Source organism: Salvelinus namaycush, unplaced genomic scaffold, assembly GCF_016432855.1.
Source record: "Salvelinus namaycush isolate Seneca unplaced genomic scaffold, SaNama_1.0 Scaffold1214, whole genome shotgun sequence".
NCBI lineage: Eukaryota > Metazoa > Chordata > Actinopteri > Salmoniformes > Salmonidae > Salvelinus > Salvelinus namaycush.
In genome coordinates this window covers 19,665-38,343 of record NW_024057914.1, presented here as the reverse complement: position 1 = coordinate 38,343, position 18,679 = coordinate 19,665, and the positions used below count along the sequence as shown (strand labels likewise).

Below are 18,679 nucleotides of genomic sequence, written 5' to 3'. Positions count from 1 at the left end.
CTGTAAATCAGGAGTGGCCCTGTCCCGTCCTCCTCTTGCTCTGATAACTGTGATAGGACCGTTCCAGGGTGTTTTAAGGTCTGACCTCTGACCTGTGTGCTTTCTTCCAGGGTGTTTTAAGGTCTGACCTCTGACCTGTGTGCTTTCTTCCAGGGTGTTTTAAGGACGACCGCATCGTGTTCTGGACATGGATGTTCTCCACGTACTTCATGGAGAAGCTGTCGCCGCGGGAACAGGACGACATGTTGTTTTACGTCCGCAGGAAGCTGTCATACGTCAGCCCCGACCAATCAGAAGGAAAGAAGGTGAGCGAGTGAGAGTAGTGAGTGTGTGTGTGTGAGAGAGTGAGACAGTGAGTATAGTATGTTATAGTGTTCCGTATGGTTGGAGTGTTCCGTATGGTTGGAGTGTTCCGTATGGTTGGAGTGTTCCGTATGGTTGGAGTGTTCCGTATGGTTGGAGTGTTCCGTATGGTTGGAGTGTCCCGTATGGTTGGAGTGTCCCGTATGGTTGGAGTGTCCCGTATGGTTGGAGTGTCCCGTATGGTTGGAGTGTCCCGTATGGTTGGAGTGTCCCGTATGGTTGGAGTGTCCCGTATGGTTGGAGTGTTCCGTATGGTTGGAGTGTTCCGTATGGTTGGAGTGTCCCGTATGGTTGGAGTGTCCCGTATGGTTGGAGTGTCCCGTATGGTTGGAGTGTCCCGTATGGTTGGAGTGTCCCGTATGGTTGGAGTGTCCCGTATGGTTGGAGTGTCCCGTATGGTTGGAGTGTCCCGTATGGTTGGAGTGTCCCGTATGGTTGGAGTGTCCCGTATGGTTGGAGTGTCCCGTATGGTTGGAGTGTCCCGTATGGTTGGAGTGTCCCGTATGGTTGGATCACATATTGTTGGAGTGTTCCATATTGTTGGATATTCTAAGACCTGTATTAGTGGTGACTGCTAACCAGTCTGGATATTCTAAGACCTGTATTAGTGGTGACCGCTAACCAGTCTGGATATTCTGAGACCTGTATTAGTGATGACCGCTAACCAGTCTGGATATTCTAAGACCTGTATTAGTGGTGACCGCTAACCAGTCTGTATTAGACCTGTATTAGTGGTGACCACTAACCAGTCTGTATTAGACCTGTATTAGTGGTGACCGCTAACCAGTCTGGATATTCTAAGACCTGTATTAGTGGTGACCGCTAACCAGTCTGGATATTCTAAGACCTGTATTAGTGATGACCGCTAACCAGTCTGGATATTCTAAGACCTGTATTAGTGGTGACTGCTAACCAGTCTGGATATTCTAAGACCTGTATTAGTGGTGACCGCTAACCAGTCTGGATATTCTAAGACCTGTATTAGTGGTGACCGCTAACCAGTCTGGATATTCTAAGACCTGTATTAGTGGTGACCGCTAACCAGTCTGGATATTCTAAGACCTGTATTAGTGGTGACCGCTAACCAGTCTGGATATTCTAAGACCTGTATTAGTGGTGACCGCTAACCAGTCTGGATATTCTAAGACCTGTATTAGTGGTGACCGCTAACCAGTCTGGATATTCTAAGACCTGTATTAGTGGTGACCGCTAACCAGTCTGGATATTCTAAGACCTGTATTAGTGGTGACCGCTAACCAGTCTGGATATTCTAAGACCTGTATTAGTGGTGACCGCTAACCAGTCTGGATATTCTAAGACCTGTATTAGTGGTGACTGCTAACCAGTCTGGATATTCTAAGACCTGTATTAGTGGTGACCGCTAACCAGTCTGTATTATACCTGTATTAGTGGTGACCGCTAACCAGTCTGGATATTCTAAGACCTGTATTAGTGGTGACCGCTAACCAGTCTGGATATTCTAAGACCTGTATTAGTGGTGACCGCTAACCAGTCTGGATATTCTAAGACCTGTATTAGTGATGACCACTAACCAGTCTGTATTATACCTGTATTAGTGATGACCACTAACCAGTCTGTATTAGACCTGTATTAGTGATGACCACTAACCAGTCTGTATTAGACCTGTATTAGTGATGACCACTAACCAGTCTGGATATTCTAAGACCTGTATTAGTGATGACCGCTAACCAGTCTGGATATTCTAAGACCTGTATTAGTGATGACCGCTAACCAGTCTGGATATTCTAAGACCTGTATTAGTGGTGACTGCTAACCAGTCTGGATATTCTAAGACCTGTATTAGTGGTGACCGCTAACCAGTCTGGATATTCTAAGACCTGTATTAGTGGTGACCGCTAACCAGTCTGGATATTCTGAGACCTGTATTAGTGGTGACTGCTAACCAGTCTGGATATTCTAAGACCTGTATTAGTGGTGACCGCTAACCAACCTGGATATTCTAAGACCTGTATTAGTGGTGACCGCTAACCAGTCTGGATATTCTAAGACCTGTATTAGTGGTGACTGCTAACCAGTCTGGATATTCTAAGACCTGTATTAGTGGTGACCGCTAACCAGTCTGGATATTCTGAGACCTGTATTAGTGATGACCGCTAACCAGTCTGGATATTCTAAGACCTGTATTAGTGGTGACTGCTAACCAGTCTGTATTATACCTGTATTAGTGGTGACCACTAACCAGTCTGTGGAATGTATTAGTAATGTATTAGTAATGACCTCTAACCAGTCTGTGGAATGTATTAGTAATGTATTAGTAATGACCTCTAACCAGCCTGTGGAATGTATTAGTGATGACCACTAACCAGTCTGGATATTCTAAGACCTGTATTAGCGATGACTACCAACCAGTCTGGAATGTATTAGTGATGACCACTAACCAGTCTGTGGAATGTTTTAGTAATGTATTAGTGATGACCACTAACCAGTCTGTGGAATGTTTTCACATGTTGTTTGTCACATGACCAATTTCCAGTGTAAACACCTCACTTCCTTGTCTGGCCTTTTCATATTGACTATGGATATGAGAATGTGAACAAAACCGTATATACTTAGATGACCTTGTTTTGCCAAGTAACAGATAAGCGTAGCATATATCCATAGAGATTCATACAATTAAAGGGTAGGAAGGAATGAGTTTTTACTCACCAATGTAACACAGTATGGTCAAAGACTTAAGTAACTTAGTTGTAGTCATGATCTGGTTACCTATAAGTACAAACCGAGTTATGTTTTTGGGTTATTACATATTTATTAACTTATTTCCGGATATCTTCTAAGCTACCCACAATGCACCAATGTTCGACTTCATATGGAAGATCTACTCTGCTACTGAGTTTTGTATTTTAGCTCAAGCTATCTTAGCCGCTAGCCATGCTAGCATGTCATTACATTCCAGACCAAGTGTTGGCGGTGGTGAACTTACAATCCACCAATAACGAGAAAGTGTGATGTTAACAAGAAGCAGATTCTTCGCATACATTGTGGCTGGTGGGAACCCGTTAGCATGGCAGGGCGCAAAACTAAAGAGGACATCTCCCTGCTTGCTCTAATTGTGTAGTACCTCATCTGTTCTCCTTTTTTGTTTTGTCAACTTTGTCAGCCGTGTTCTCTGTGAAGTAGCGTACAGGAGTTTGTCCACCTTGGCTTAGTGCTAGTGCGCTAGCTGACGCACATCTGGAATCTATGTATTTTGGATTTCCCTGACTCTCGCTCGGCCAGCGACGCACCCGTCTCCCTCTCGATTTGGTAGCTAACTCTTTGAGAAGTTTGACCATCTAATGGGTCCCAGCCATCAATCTGGAAGTCTCTGCGTCTGTGCAATATGTGTTGTTTTGTATTTTATGAAATTTGTATATGCAGGGCTGTCTTGTAAAAGAGACACTGGTCTCAATGGTGACACCCTGATTTAAATAAAGGTATCCTTTGCTTTTAATCTGTGGTTCTGTTTTGGTTGTGTTCTAGCTGTAGTTCTCCAGGCGTCGGGGCTGTAGTTCTCCAGGCGTCGGGGCTGTAGTTCTCCAGGCGTCGGGGCTGTAGTTCTCCAGGCGTCGGGGCTGTAGTTCTCCAGGCGTCGGGGCTGTAGTTCTCCAGGCGTCGGGGCTGTAGTTCTCCAGGCGTCGGGGCTGTAGTTCTCCAGGCGTCGGGGCTGTAGTTCTCCAGGCGTCGGGGCTGTAGTTCTCCAGGCGTCGGGGCTGTAGTTCTCCAGGCGTCGGGGCTGTAGTTCTCCAGGCGTCGGGGCTGTAGTTCTCCAGGCGTCGGGGCTGTAGTTCTCCAGGCGTCGGGGCTGTAGTTCTCCAGGCGTCGGGGCTGTAGTTCTCCAGGCGTCGGGGCTGTAGTTCTCCAGGCGTCGGGGCTGTAGTTCTCCAGGCGTCGGGGCTGTAGTTCTCCAGGCGTCGGGGCTGTAGTTCTCCAGGCGTCGGGGCTGTAGTTCTCCAGGCGTCGGGGCTGTAGTTCTCCAGGCGTCGGGGCTGTAGTTCTCCAGGCGTCGGGGCTGTAGTTCTCCAGGCGTCGGGGCTGTAGTTCTCCAGGCGTCGGGGCTGTAGTTCTCCAGGCGTCGGGGCTGTAGTTCTCCAGGCGTCGGGGCTGTAGTTCTCCAGGCGTCGGGGCTGTAGTTCTCCAGGCGTCGGGGCTGTAGTTCTCCAGGCGTCGGGGCTGTAGTTCTCCAGGCGTCGGGGCTGTAGTTCTCCAGGCGTCGGGGCTGTAGTTCTCCAGGCGTCGGGGCTGTAGTTCTCCAGGCGTCGGGGCTGTAGTTCTCCAGGCGTCGGGGCTGTAGTTCTCCAGGCGTCGGGGCTGTAGTTCTCCAGGCGTCGGGGCTGTAGTTCTCCAGGCGTCGGGGCTGTAGTTCTCCAGGCGTCGGGGCTGTAGTTCTCCAGGCGTCGGGGCTGTAGTTCTCCAGGCGTCGGGGCTGTAGTTCTCCAGGCGTCGGGGCTGTAGTTCTCCAGGCGTCGGGGCTGTAGTTCTCCAGGCGTCGGGGCTGTAGTTCTCCAGGCGTCGGGGCTGTAGTTCTCCAGGCGTCGGGGCTGTAGTTCTCTAGGCGTCGGGGCTGTAGTTCTCTAGGCGTCGGGGCTGTAGTTCTCTAGGCGTCGGGGCTGTAGTTCTCTAGGCGTCGGGGCTGTAGTTCTCTAGGCGTCGGGGCTGTAGTTCTCCAGGCGTCGGGCTGTAGGTCTATAAGCGTGACTAGGTTGGCTAGTAGGGATGTGACAAATGGACAATTTTGCCCAACGTTTTTGCTCAACGGTTTTCCATTTAAAACGATAATCATAAAATTCCGTCTTTAATTCACAATGCAGAATAATGGTCCTATTACGTGTGCAGGACTGCTAGGGCCGGGTAATGAAGTGATATGTACTGCAGTCCTTTACAGACATAGACCTCAGCTACAGTAACATGTCTATAGCAACAATTGCTGTCAATTGAAATGAATTCATTAGGCCCTAAATGATTGATTTCACATGTCTTGGAATACAGATATGCATCTGTTGGTCACAAATACCTTTAAAGGAAGGGGCGTGGATCAGAAAACCAGTCAGTATCTGGTGTGACCACCATTAGCCTCATGCAGCGAGACACATCTCCTTGGCATAGAGTTGATCAGGCTGTTGCTTGTGGCCTGTGGAATGTTGTCCCACTCCTCTTCAAGTTGCTGGATATTGGCGGGAACTGGAACATGATGTTGTACACGTCCATCCAGAGCATCCCAAACATGCTCAATATGGGTGACATGTCTGGTGAGTATACAGGTCATAGAAGAACTGGGACATTTTCAGCTTCCAGGAATTGTGTACAGATCCTTGAGACATGAGGCTGTGCATTATCATGCTGTAACATGAGGTGATGGAGGATGAATGGCACAACAATGGGCCTCAGGATCTCCCCAAGGTATCTCTGTTAATTCAAATTACCATCAATAAAATGCAATTGTGTCCGTTGTCCGTAGCTTATGCCTGCCCATAACCCCACCGCCACCAGGGGGCACTCTGTTCACAACGTTGACATCAGCAAACCACTCGCCCACACGACGCCATACACGTGGTCTTCGGTTGTGAGGCCGGTTGGACGTTCTTCCAAATTCTCTAAAACGACCCTGGTCTATAGTAGTGCCCTGGTCTATAGTAGTACCCTGGTCTATAGTAGTGGTCTAGAGTAGTGCCCTGGTCTATAGTAGTGGTCTATAGTAGTACCCTGGTCTATAGTAGTGGTCTAGAGTAGTGCCCTGGTCTATAGTAGTGGTCTATAGTAGTGCCCTGGTCTATAGTAGTGCCCTGGTCTATAGTAGTGCCCTGGTCTATAGTAGTGCCCTGGTCTATAGTAGTGCCCTGGTCTATAGTAGTGCCCTGGTCTATAGTAGTGCCCTGGTCTATAGTAGTGGTCTATAGTAGTGCCCTGGTCTATAGTAGTACCCTGGTCTATAGTAGTGCCCTGGTCTATAGTAGTGGTCTATAGTAGTGTCCTGGTCTATAGTAGTGGTCTATAGTAGTGCCCTGGTCTATAGTAGTGCCCTATATAGGGAATAGTACCCTGGTCTATAGTAGTGCCCTGGTCTATAGTAGTGCCCTGGTCTATAGTAGTGCCCTGGTCTATAGTAGTGCCCTGGTCTATAGTAGTACCCTGGTCTATAGTAGTACCCTGGTCTATAGTAGTGCCCTGGTCTATAGTAGTACCCTGGTCTATAGTAGTGGTCTATAGTAGTGCCCTGGTCTATAGTAGTACCCTGGTCTATAGTAGTGGTCTATAGTAGTACCCTGGTCTATACAATAGAGCCCTGAGTACCAGGTCATTAGGACCTGATGGAGGGACAATAGAGCCCTGAGTACCAGGTCATTAGGACCTGATGGAGGGACAATAGAGCCCTGAGTACCAGGCCATTAGGACCTGATTGATGGTGTGTAGTCAGTTGGGTTCTACCAAGGACCAGACCGTTAGGACCTGATTGATGGTGTGTAGTCAGTTGGGTTCTACCAAGGACCAGACCGTTAGGACCTGATTGATGGTGTGTAGTCAGTTGGGTTCTATCAAGGACCAGACCGTTAGGACCTGATTGATGGTGTGTAGTCAGTTGGGTTCTACCAAGGACCAGACCGTTAGGACCTGATTGATGGTGTGTAGTCAGTTGGGTGTAACCAAGGACCAGACCGTCCCTGATGGATGGTGTGTAGTCAGTTGGGTTCTACCAAGGACCAGGCCGTCCCTGATGGATGGTGTGTTGTCAGTTGGGTTCTACCAAGGACCAGACCGTCCCTGATGGATGGTGTGTAGTCAGTTGGGTTCTACCAAGGACCAGGCCGTCCCTGATTGATGGTGTGTAGTCAGTTGGGTTCTACCAAGGACCAGACCGTCCCTGATGGATGGTGTGTAGTCAGTTGGGTTCTACCAAGGACCAGACCGTCCCTGATTGATGGTGTGTAGTCAGTTGGGTTCTACCAAGGACCAGGCCGTCCCTGATTGATGGTGTGTAGTCAGTTGGGTTCTACCAAGGACCAGACCGTCCCTGATGGATGGTGTGTAGTCAGTTGGGTTCTACCAAGGACCAGACCGTCCCTGATGGATGGTGTGTAGTCAGTTGGGTTCTACCAAGGACCAGACCATCCCTGATTGATGGTGTGTAGTCAGTTGGGTTCTACCAAGGACCAGACCGTCCCTGATTGATGGTGTGTAGTCAGTTGGGTTCTACCAAGGACCAGACCGTCCCTGATTGATGGTGTGTAGTCAGTTGGGTTCTACCAAGGACCAGACCGTTAGGACCTGATTGATGGTGTGTAGTCAGTTGGGTGTAACCAAGGACCAGACCGTCCCTGATGGATGGTGTGTAGTCAGTTGGGTTCTACCAAGGACCAGGCTGTTAGGACCTGATTGATGGTGTGTAGTCAGTTGGGTTCTACCAAGGACCAGACCGTTAGGACCTGATTGATGGTGTGTAGTCAGTTGGGTTCTACCAAGGACCAGACCGTTAGGACCTGATGGATGGTGTGTAGTCAGTTGGGTGTAACCACCATGTCCAGAGTTCATCTAAGGAGATGAAGTTGACTCAGCAGAATGGGACTGTGGTCTTGACTCATGACTGCTGATGTGGCGGTAATATGGGCACCACAACAACAGCCCCGAGCCACAAATACCAGTATAGGACGAGTCAACAACATGATTTGGGTTTAACAACATGATTTGGGTTTATTAATAACATGATTTGGGTTTATTAATAACACGATTTGGGTTTATTAACATGAGTTGGGTTTATTAACATGATTTGGGTTTATTAACATGAGTTGGGTTTATTAACATGATTTGGGTTTATTAACATGATTTGGGTTTATTAACATGATTTGGGTTTATTAACATGATTTGGGTTTAACAACATGATTTGGGTTTAACAACATGATTTGGGTTTATTAACATGATTTGGGTTTATTAATAACATGATTTGGGTTTATTAATAACATGATTTGGGTTTAACAGAATATGAGCTTTGAAAAGGAACATTTCCACTGGGACAGTTACTCTTTGGTTTTATAGAACAACTGACTGAGATCAATGTTACACTGTCTAAAAAATGTAAACATGCAAATGCCTTCTAATCTAGCATTTTTAAAGGGGCAACCTGCAGTTCAAATAACCATGTTTAACTACAGGAACTTTGTGAAGGATCCTTCACAGGTTCACAGGCCTAATCTTCATGGATATGGCTTTCACAGAGTAGAAGGTCTTCCATCCCCTCCAGTTGACTCCCATCTGTGAGTTCAATCCCCATGTGTAAAGACCGTTGGGGTTTGACAAGTAACACTCGTTGAACCAATAACCTCCGACTGCGCCGACTGCACAGTTGGTCTCATGGGGGTCCTGGTCTCGGTCGAAGGTGGAGAACTTCATACCGCTGTGATAGGTGAGAGAGTCCCCTTTGGTTCAAGCAGGAAACACAGGTCAGATGATAAGGTACCCCTGTCCTTTCTATGTAAAAATCATGATCTCTAATTAACTGACCCCAGATCAGCTCTAACATGATGTATCTGTACGGTCTCCCCCTGTCCTTTCTATGTAATACTATTCATTATGATCTCTAATAAACTGATCCCAGAGCAGCTCTAAGATGATGTATCTGTACGGGCCCCCCTCATGGGGGTTGTATTCACTAGGAATCAAACGGAACCGAATGAGGGAACCTAGCTGAACTCTGGACTAATGAATACAGCCCAGATGTTCAACTGTTCTCACCTGAACTCTGGACTAATGAATACAGCCCAGATGTTCAACTGTTCTCACCTGAACTCTGGACTAATGAATACAGCCCAGATGTTCAACTGTTCTCACCTGAACTCTGGACTAATGAATACAGCCCAGATGTTCAACTGTTCTCACCTGAACTCTGGACTAATGAATACAGCCCAGATGTTCAACTGTTCTCACCTGAACTCTGGACTAATGAATACAGCCCAGATGTTCAACTGTTCTCACCTGAACTCTGGACTAATGAATACAGCCCAGATGTTCAACTGTTCTCACCTGAACTCTGGACTAATGAATACAGCCCAGATGTTCAACTGTTCTCACCTGAACTCTGGACTAATGAATACAGCCCAGATGTTCAACTGTTCTCACCTGAACTCTGGACTAATGAATACAGCCCAGATGTTCAACTGTTCTCACCTGAACTCTGGACTAATGAATACAGCCCAGATGTTCAACTGTTCTCACCTGAACTCTGGACTAATGAATACAGCCCAGATGTTTCTCTAAGTTAAACTGTTCTCACCTGCTCCTCCGTCTTTAAAGCCAGTAACCTGTAGTTTGTAGCCGTCCAGTTCAGGATCTGTGACTTTGGGAGAGATGGCGAAGGAGGAGTAGAAAGCGTAGGCTTTCTGTCCTTCAAAGTCCTCCATGTCCACCCTCAACTCATAGGTCTTTTTCAGGGTCAGGAGGTAGATGGTGTCCAGACCTGCATCGAACAGACGAGAGGTGAACCTTTTATTAGAACAGAGATATTCAACTCTTACCCCTTACCAGGTTCAGAGGCTGCTGGTTTCCTCTTCTACCTGGTAATTCATATCATCCACCTGGTGTCCCAGGTCTAAACCAGACCTCTTCTACCTGGTAATTCACATCACCCACCTGGTGTCCCAGGTCTAAACCAGTCCTCTTCTACCTGGTGTCCCAGGTCTAAACCAGTCCTCTTCTACCTGGTGTCCCAGGTCTAAACCAGTCCTCTTCTACCTGGTAATTCATATCACCCACCTGGTGTCCCAGGTCTAAACCAGTCCTCTTCTACCTGGTAATTCATATCACCCACCTGGTGTCCCAGGTCTAAACCAGTCCTCTTCTACCTGGTAATTCATATCACCCACCTGGTGTCCCAGGTCTAAACCAGTCCTCTTCTACCTGGTAATTCATATCATCCACCTGGTGTCCCAGGTCTAAACCAGTCCTCTTCTACCTGGTAATTCATATCACCCACCTGGTGTCCCAGGTCTAAACCAGTCCTCTTCTACCTGGTAATTCATATCACTCACCTGGTGTCCCAGGTCTAAACCAGTCCTCTTCTACCTGGTAATTCATATCATCCACCTGGTGTCCCAGGTCTAAACCAGTCCTCTTCTACCTGGTAATTCACATCACCCACCTGGTGTCCCAGGTCTAAACCAGTCCTCTTCTACCTGGTAATTCATATCACCCACCTGGTGTCCCAGGTCTAAACCAGGCCTCTTCTACCTGGTAATTCATATCATCCACCTGGTGTCCCAGGTCTAAACCAGTCTTCTACCTGGTAATTCATATCACTCACCTGGTGTCCCAGGTCTAAACCAGGCCTCTTCTACCTGGTAATTCATATCATCCACCTGGTGTCCCAGGTCTAAACCAGTCTTCTACCTGGTAATTCATATCACCCACCTGGTGTCCCAGGTCTAAACCAGTCCTCTTCTACCTGGTAATTCATATCATCCACCTGGTGTCCCAGGTCTAAACCAGTCCTCTTCTACCTGGTAATTCACATCACCCACCTGGTGTCCCAGGTCTAAACCAGTCCTCTTCTACCTGGTAATTCATATCATCCACCTGGTGTCCCAGGTCTAAACCAGTCCTCTTCTACCTGGTAATTCATATCATCCACCTGGTGTCCCAGGTCTAAACCAGTCCTCTTCTACCTGGTGTCCCAGGTCTAAACCAGTCCTCTTCTACCTGGTAATTCATATCACCCACCTGGTGTCCCAGGTCTAAACCAGTCCTCTTCTACCTGGTAATTCATATCACCCACCTGGTGTCCCAGGTCTAAACCAGTCCTCTTCTACCTGGTAATTCATATCACCCACCTGGTGTCCCAGGTCTAAACCAGTCCCTGATGAAGAGGAACAATGTGAAAAATGTAATGTCTTCGGTCAGCACAGAAAGAGATGTCACAAAAAAAGCTGATTTCATTTTTTTGTATATACAGTACCAGTCAAAAGTTTGGTACTGTTGGAAAATACATTCCAGCTGAAGCTGGTTGAGAGAATGCCAAGCGTGTACAAAGCTGTCATCAAGGCAAAATGATGGCTACTTTGAAGAATCTCAAATATAAAAAATATTTTGATTTAACACGTGTTTTGGTTACCACATGATTCCATATGTTATTTCATAGTTTTGATGTCTTCACTATTATTCTACAATGTAGAAAATAGTAAAAAATAATAAAGAAAAACCCTGGAATGAGTGGGTGTGTCCAAACTTTTGACTGGTACTGTATATTTTTTTACATTTATTTTTTAACTGCTTTGGGGTAGTGTGGGAGGTTGTATTTCTAGACGCACTGGTTTTACACACTGACTAAAGGTGATTGGTCTTGTTGTGATTGGTCTCGTTGTGATTTGGTCTCGTTGGGATTTGGTCTCGTTGGGATTTGGTCTCGTTGTGATTCGGTCTTGCCTAACTACTGACCGTCACAACAACCTCACTAACAGAGAAGTCAGTTTAACAAACCAATGATTCATTTATATTATCCCGGTTTTTTTCATGGATGATCTGTCCTTACTTCAGAAAGACTTTAAGTCCTTACCCAGCCAGTACTCTCCTGCTGCATGTCCAAAGCCGTTCTTGTACTGGTCCCATCCTCTGTAGAAATTCACTGTTCCATCCATCCTCCTCTGGAACACCTGGAAGGAGGGGAAGAGGGGGGGAGAGGGAGGCGGGTGAAGGAGAGGAGAAATTGTAAGCATCCTAGGCCATGTCGTCAAGTACTGACTCAGGAGAATTCAGTACCAACGGTTGATCTGACCTCTTATCTGGCAGAATACTGTTTTAAAATACGGTTGATCAGACCTGTAATCTGGCAGAATACTGTTTTAAAATACGGTTGATCAGACCTGTAATCTGGCAGAATACTGTTTTAAAATACGGTTGATCAGACCTGTAATCTGGCAGAATACTGTTGCTTTAAAATACGGTTGATCAGACCTGTAATCTGGCAGAATACTGTTGTTTTAAAATACGGTTGATCTGACCTGTAATCTGGCAGAATACTGTTGTTTTAAAATACGGTTGATCAGACCTGTAATCTGGCAGAATACTGTTGTTTTAAAATACGGTTGATCTGACCTGTAATCTGTCAGAATACTGTTTTAAAATACAGTTGATCTGACCTGTAATCCGGCAGAATACTGTTGTTTTAAAATACGGTTGATCAGACCTGTAATCTGGCAGAATACTGTTTTAAAATACGGTTGATCTGACCTGTAATCTGGCAGAATACTGTTTTAAAATACGGTTGATCTGACCTGTAATCTGGCAGAATACTGTTTTAAAATACGGTTGATCTGACCTGTAATCTGGCAGAATACTGTTTTAAAATACGGTTGATCTGACCTGTAATCTGGCAGAATACTGTTGTTTTAAAATACGGTTGATCTGACCTGTAATCTGGCAGAATACTGTTTTAAAATACGGTTGATCAGACCTGTAATCTGGCAGAATACTGTTGTTTTAAAATACAGTTGATCTGACCTGTAATCCGGCAGAATACTGTTGTTTTAAAATACGGTTGATCTGACCTGTAATCTAGCAGAATACTGTTGTTTTAAAATACGGTTGATCAGACCTGTAATCTGGCAGAATACTGTTGTTTTAAAATACGGTTGATCTGACCTGTAATCTGGCAGAATACTGTTGTTTTAAAATACAGTTGATCTGACCTGTAATCTAGCAGAATACTGTTGTTTTAAAATACGGTTGATCTGACCTGTAATCTGGCAGAATACTGTTGTTTTAAAATACGGTTGATCTGACCTGTAATCTGGCAGAATACTGTTGTTTTAAAATACGGTTGATCTGACCTGTAATCTGGCAGAATACTGTTTTAAAATACGGTTGATCTGACCTGTAATCTGGCAGAATAATGTTGTTTTAAAATACTTCAACAAGATCAGTGTATGTCAATGTAGCATGTTTTTGTTGATGCTAACTAGTTTGTAAGGTGTTGTTGTGACTAATTTATTCGGCTAACAATTAAACATATTTAGTGGATTAAATAAATAAATCATCAGATTTAATGAAAGTAAAGTCACAACAGTGTTGAACCTGACTAGTATGGTCTGGAGGGGTTGAGGCTGACTCTAGTATGGTCTGGAGGGGTTGAGGCCGACTCTAGTATGGTCTGGAGGGGGTTGAGGCCGACTCTAGTATGGTCTGGAGGGGTTGAGGCCGACTCTAGTATGGTCTGGAGGGGTTGAGGCCGACTCTAGTATGGTCTGGAGGGGTTGAGGCCGACTCTAGTATGGTCTGGAGGGGTTGAGGCCGACTCTAGTATGGTCTGGAGGGGTTGAGGCCGACTCTAGTATGGTCTGGAGGGGTTGAGGCCGACTCTAGTATGGTCTGGAGGGGTTGAGGCTGACTCTAGTATGGTCTGGAGGGGTTGAGGCCGACTCTAGTATGGTCTGGAGGGGTTGAGGCCGACTCTAGTATGGTCTGGAGGGGTTGAGGCCGACTCTAGTATGGTCTGGAGGGGTTGAGGCCGACTCTAGTATGGTCTGGAGGGGTTGAGGCCGACTCTAGTATGGTCTGGAGGGGTTGAGGCCGACTCTAGTATGGTCTGGAGGGGTTGAGGCCGACTCTAGTATGGTCTGGAGGGGTTGAGGCCGACTCTAGTATGGTCTGGAGGGGTTGAGGCCGACTCTAGTATGGTCTGGAGGGGTTGAGGCCGACTCTAGTATGGTCTGGAGGGGTTGAGGCCGACTCTAGTATGGTCTGGAGGGGTTGAGGCCGACTCTAGTATGGTCTGGAGGGGTTGAGGCCGACTCTAGTATGGTCTGGAGGGGTTGAGGCCGACTCTAGTATGGTCTGGAGGGGTTGAGGCCGACTCTAGTATGGTCTGGAGGGGTTGAGGCCGACTCTAGTATGGTCTGGAGGGGTTGAGGCCGACTCTAGTATGGTCTGGAGGGGTTGAGGCCGACTCTAGTCTGGTCTGGAGGGGGTTGAGGCCGACTCTAGTCTGGTCTGGAGGGGGTTGAGGCCGACTCTAGTATGGTCTGGAGGGGGTTGAGGCCGACTCTAGTATGGTCTGGAGGGGTTGAGGCCGACTCTAGTATGGTCTGGAGGGGGTTGAGGCCGACTCTAGTATGGTCTGGAGGGGGTTGAGGCCGACTCTAGTATGGTCTGGAGGGGGTTGAGGCCGACTCTAGTATGGTCTGGAGGGGGTTGAGGCCGACTCTAGTATGGTCTGGAGGGGGTTGAGGCCGACTCTAGTATGGTCTGGAGGGGGTTGAGGCCGACTCTAGTATGGTCTGGAGGGGGTTGAGGCCGACTCTAGTATGGTCTGGAGGGGGTTGAGGCCGACTCTAGTATGGTCTGGAGGGGGTTGAGGCCGACTCTAGTATGGTCTGGAGGGGGTTGAGGCCGACTCTAGTATGGTCTGGAGGGGGTTGAGGCCGACTCTAGTATGGTCTGGAGGGGGTTGAGGCCGACTCTAGTCTGGTCTGGAGGGGGTTGAGGCCGACTCTAGTCTGGTCTGGAGGGGGTTGAGGCCGACTCTAGTCTGGTCTGGAGGGGGTTGAGGCCGACTCTAGTCTGGTCTGGAGGGGTTGAGGCCGACTCTAGTCTGGTCTGGAGGGGGTTGAGGCCGACTCTAGTCTGGTCTGGAGGGGGTTGAGGCCGACTCTAGTCTGGTCTGGAGGGGGTTGAGGCCGACTCTAGTCTGGTCTGGAGGGGTTGAGGCCGACTCTAGTCTGGTCTGGAGGGGTTGAGGCCGACTCTAGTCTGGTCTGGAGGGGTTGAGGCCGACTCTAGTCTGGTCTGGAGGGGTTGAGGCCGACTCTAGTCTGGTCTGGAGGGGTTGGTTGAGGCCGACTCTAGTCTGGTCTGGAGGGGTTGAGGCCGACTCTAGTCTGGTCTGGAGGGGTTGAGGCCGACTCTAGTCTGGTCTGGAGGGGTTGAGGCCGACTCTAGTCTGGTCTGGAGGGGTTGAGGCCGACTCTAGTCTGGTCTGGAGGGGTTGAGGCCGACTCTAGTCTGGTCTGGAGGGGTTGAGGCCGACTCTGGTCTGGTCTGGAGGGGTTGAGGCCGACTCTGGTCTGGTCTGGAGGGGTTGAGGCCGACTCTAGTCTGGTCTGGAGGGGTTGAGGCCGACTCTAGTCTGGTCTGGAGGGGTTGAGGCCGACTCTAGTCTGGTCTGGAGGGGTTGAGGCCGACTCTAGTCTGGTCTGGAGGGGTTGAGGCCGACTAGTCTGGTCTGGAGGGGTTGAGGCCGACTAGTCTGGTCTGGAGGGGTTGAGGCCGACTAGTCTGGTCTGGAGGGGTTGAGGCCGACTCTAGTCTGGTCTGGAGGGGTTGAGGCCGACTCTAGTCTGGTCTGGAGGGGTTGAGGCCGACTCTAGTCTGGTCTGGAGGGGTTGAGGCCGACTCTAGTCTGGTCTGGAGGGGTTGAGGCCGACTCTAGTCTGGTCTGGAGGGGTTGAGGCCGACTCTGGTCTGGAGGGGTTGAGGCCGACTCTAGTCTGGTCTGGAGGGGTTGAGGCCGACTCTAGTCTGGTCTGGAGGGGGTTGAGGCCGACTCTAGTATGGTCTGGAGGGGGTTGAGGCCGACTCTAGTATGGTCTGGAGGGGGTTGAGGCCGACTCTAGTCTGGTCTGGAGGGGTTGAGGCCGACTCTAGTCTGGTCTGGAGGGGTTGAGGCCGACTCTAGTATGGTCTGGAGGGGTTGAGGCCGACTCTAGTATGGTCTGGAGGGGTTGAGGCCGACTCTAGTCTGGTCTGGAGGGGTTGAGGCCGACTCTGGTCTGGAGGGGTTGAGGCCGACTCTAGTCTGGTCTGGAGGGGTTGAGGCCGACTCTAGTCTGGTCTGAACACTAGTTATGTACTCCGTTAAATAGTTTCCTTCTCGGTAGCCTACTCACAGTCCATTTCCCTCCGTCGGTGTCCATATCACAGTAGACGTATCGAGGAGAGTTGGGTCCAGCAGGGTAGATCCTGTAGACACCACTGGTCTTGGCTCCGTCGTTGTAGATGTCAGCACAGTCCAGAGGCTGGAACATTAACCCCTTAGACTGAACAGCTACCGACAGCAGCAACACATGGACGAACCTCAGGGCCTGAAACATGGGGTATCACAGAGAGACTTTTACATTTTAGATTATTTTAATGTAATTCTACGTGTGAAACGTAGATAATTTTCTGCTCAATATATTGAAATTATATGTCGGGTTACATATAAACAGTCTGTAGTGGTAAAATTCTGCCGTGGTAAAATGTAGCTTACAACTTACATGCATTGTTGGAACGGTAAACAGTCTTTATCCAGTTGGTTTTCAGACGAACAAATAATGTGATTGTGACTCTTATCCATCCTTTTGTGTACTTTTTAGAAGGAGTGGATTGATCATGATTGGCTGATTTTATTATCAGGGAAGCAAACACCATTTCACAATATGGACATTTCCACTTCTGTAATTCCCTGGACTTTGTCTTTTTAAACACAGTGTTTCTTCTATCCATATCGCCTAAGTTGTCTCCATGTTTCACCATAACATGCATGTACTCTACCTTTCTGCCCATATTTTGTTAGGTTCCCTATCGCGGTCCGTTTCCCTCCCGTCAGGTTCCCTATCGCGGTCAGGTTCCCTATCGCGGTCCGTTTCCCTCCGTCAGGTTCCCTATCGCAGTCCGTTTCCCTCCCGTCAGGTTCCCTATCGCAGTCCGTTTCCCTCCCGTCAGGTTCCCTATCGCAGTCCGTTTCCCTCCCGTCAGGTTCCCTATCGCGGTCCGTTTCCCTCCCGTCAGGTTCCCTATCGCGGTCCGTTTCCCTCCCGTCAGGTTCCCTATCGCGGTCCGTTTCCCTCCCGTCAGGTTCCCTATCGCGGTCCGTTTCCCTCCCGTCAGGTTCCCTATCGCGGTCCGTTTCCCTCCCGTCAGGTTCCCTATCGCGGTCCGTTTCCCTCCCGTCAGGTTCCCTATCGCGGTCCGTTTCCCTCCCGTCAGGTTCCCTATCGCGGTCCGTTTCCCTCCCGTCAGGTTCCCTATCGCGGTCCGTTTCCCTCCCGTCAGGTTCCCTATCGCCGTCAGGTTTCCCTCCCGTCAGGTTCCCTATCGCCGTCAGGTTCCCTATCGCGGTCCGTTTCCCTCCCGTCAGGTTCCCTATCGCCGTCAGGTTCCCTATCGCGGTCCGTTTCCCTCCGTCAGGTTCCCTATCGCGGTCCGTTTCCCTCCGTCAGGTTCCCTATCGCGGTCCGTTTCCCTCCGTCAGGTTCCCAGTCCGTTAGTCTCGAAAAAGACAAATTCTTATTTAGGCTGTTCTCGGGCAGAACGACAGATTTTTACCTTGTCAAGATCGGGGATTCGATCTTGCAACCTTTCGGTTACAAGTCCAACGCTCTAACCGCTAGGCTACGCTAGGCTACGCCCTTTTCTGTTGACGCGTTAGATAGCTGGCTAGACTAACTTACCCCAAACAAATTGTAGATGACATGGCTAATTGAGTGACTCTCAGTTAAAATTAAGTTATAATTATAGAACATTAAATATTTATGGGGCACCACTTGCATGTTCTCAGTCAGGTAGTCCTTACACACCATAGAGAATGATAGAGGCCTCTAGTGGCCAGAAGGCGGTATTAAGGCATTACACACCATAGAGAATGATAGAGGCCTCTAGTGGCCAGAAGGCGGTATTAAGGCATTACACACCATAGAGAAGGATAGAGGCCTCTAGTGGCCAGAAGGTGGTATTAAGGCATTACACACCATAGAGAATGATAGAGGTATCTAGTGGCCAGAAGGCGGTATTAAGGCATTACACACCATAGAGAATGATAGAGGCCTCTCGTGGCCAGAAGGCGGTATTAAGGCATTACACACCATAGAGAAGGATAGAGGCCTCTAGTGGCCAGAAGGTGGTATTAAGGCATTACACACCATAGAGAAGGATAGAGGCCTCTAGTGGCCAGAAGGTGGTATTAAGGCATTACACACCATAGAGAATGATAGAGGTATCTAGTGGCCAGAAGGCGGTATTAAGGCATTACACACCATAGAGAATGATAGAGGCCTCTAGTGGCCAGAAGGTGGTATTAAGGCATTACACACCATAGAGAATGATAGAGGCCTCTAGTGGCCAGAAGGCGGTATTAAGGCATTACACACCATAGAGAATGATAGAGGTATCTAGTGGCCAGAAGGCGGTATTAAGGCATTACACACCATAGAGAATGATAGAGGCCTCTAGTGGCCAGAAGGTGGTATTAAGGCATTACACACCATAGAGAATGATAGAGGCCTCTAGTGGCCAGAAGGTGGTATTAAGGCATTACACACCATAGAGAATGATAGAGGCC

At 48.3% G+C, this 18,679-nt stretch overlaps 2 protein-coding genes and 1 long non-coding RNA gene across 11 annotated transcripts in view; 1 reads left to right on the top strand and 2 right to left on the bottom strand.

Annotated features, from left to right (window-relative positions):
* Positions 1-18,679, top strand: part of kiaa0930 (KIAA0930 ortholog) — a 55,994-nt gene that overhangs the window by 22,625 nt on the left and 14,690 nt on the right. For both annotated transcript variants that reach the window (XM_038982601.1, XM_038982600.1), the window contains exon 2: positions 154-305. In XM_038982601.1, the coding sequence (XP_038838529.1) occupies positions 154-305 (152 nt within the window). The remainder of the gene's footprint in view (positions 1-153; positions 306-18,679) is intronic.
* Positions 8,038-16,715, bottom strand: LOC120036129 (microfibril-associated glycoprotein 4-like). Its single transcript, XM_038982603.1, has 5 exons — positions 16,617-16,715; positions 16,248-16,442; positions 11,921-12,017; positions 9,647-9,829; positions 8,038-8,792 (listed from the first exon to the last, which is right to left on the bottom strand). The coding sequence occupies exons 1-5, from the start codon at positions 16,620-16,622 to the stop codon at positions 8,548-8,550; spliced, it is 726 nt and encodes a 241-aa protein (XP_038838531.1). The 5' UTR covers positions 16,623-16,715; the 3' UTR covers positions 8,038-8,547.
* LOC120036130 lies at positions 9,836-11,392 on the bottom strand. Of its 8 annotated transcripts, none has more exons than XR_005474418.1 (4): positions 11,000-11,392; positions 10,780-10,923; positions 10,003-10,544; positions 9,836-9,947 (listed from the first exon to the last, which is right to left on the bottom strand). It is a non-coding gene; the product is annotated as an uncharacterized LOC120036130 (long non-coding RNA). The 8 variants fall into 8 exon arrangements; XR_005474420.1 differs by having other exon boundaries at positions 9,836-10,002; positions 10,037-10,544; XR_005474421.1 differs by having other exon boundaries at positions 9,836-9,981; positions 10,037-10,544.

Bases quoted from the DNA above. Each gene is read 5' to 3' on its own strand.
- LOC120036129 (XM_038982603.1), bottom strand. The intron at 12,018-16,247 runs GTGAGTAGGCTA...CCCTCCTTCCAG, and splicing joins CCGACGGAGGGAAATGGACT to GTGTTCCAGAGGAGGATGGA. The intron at 9,830-11,920 runs GTAAGGACTTAA...TGTTCGATGCAG, and splicing joins AGCAGGAGAGTACTGGCTGG to GTCTGGACACCATCTACCTC.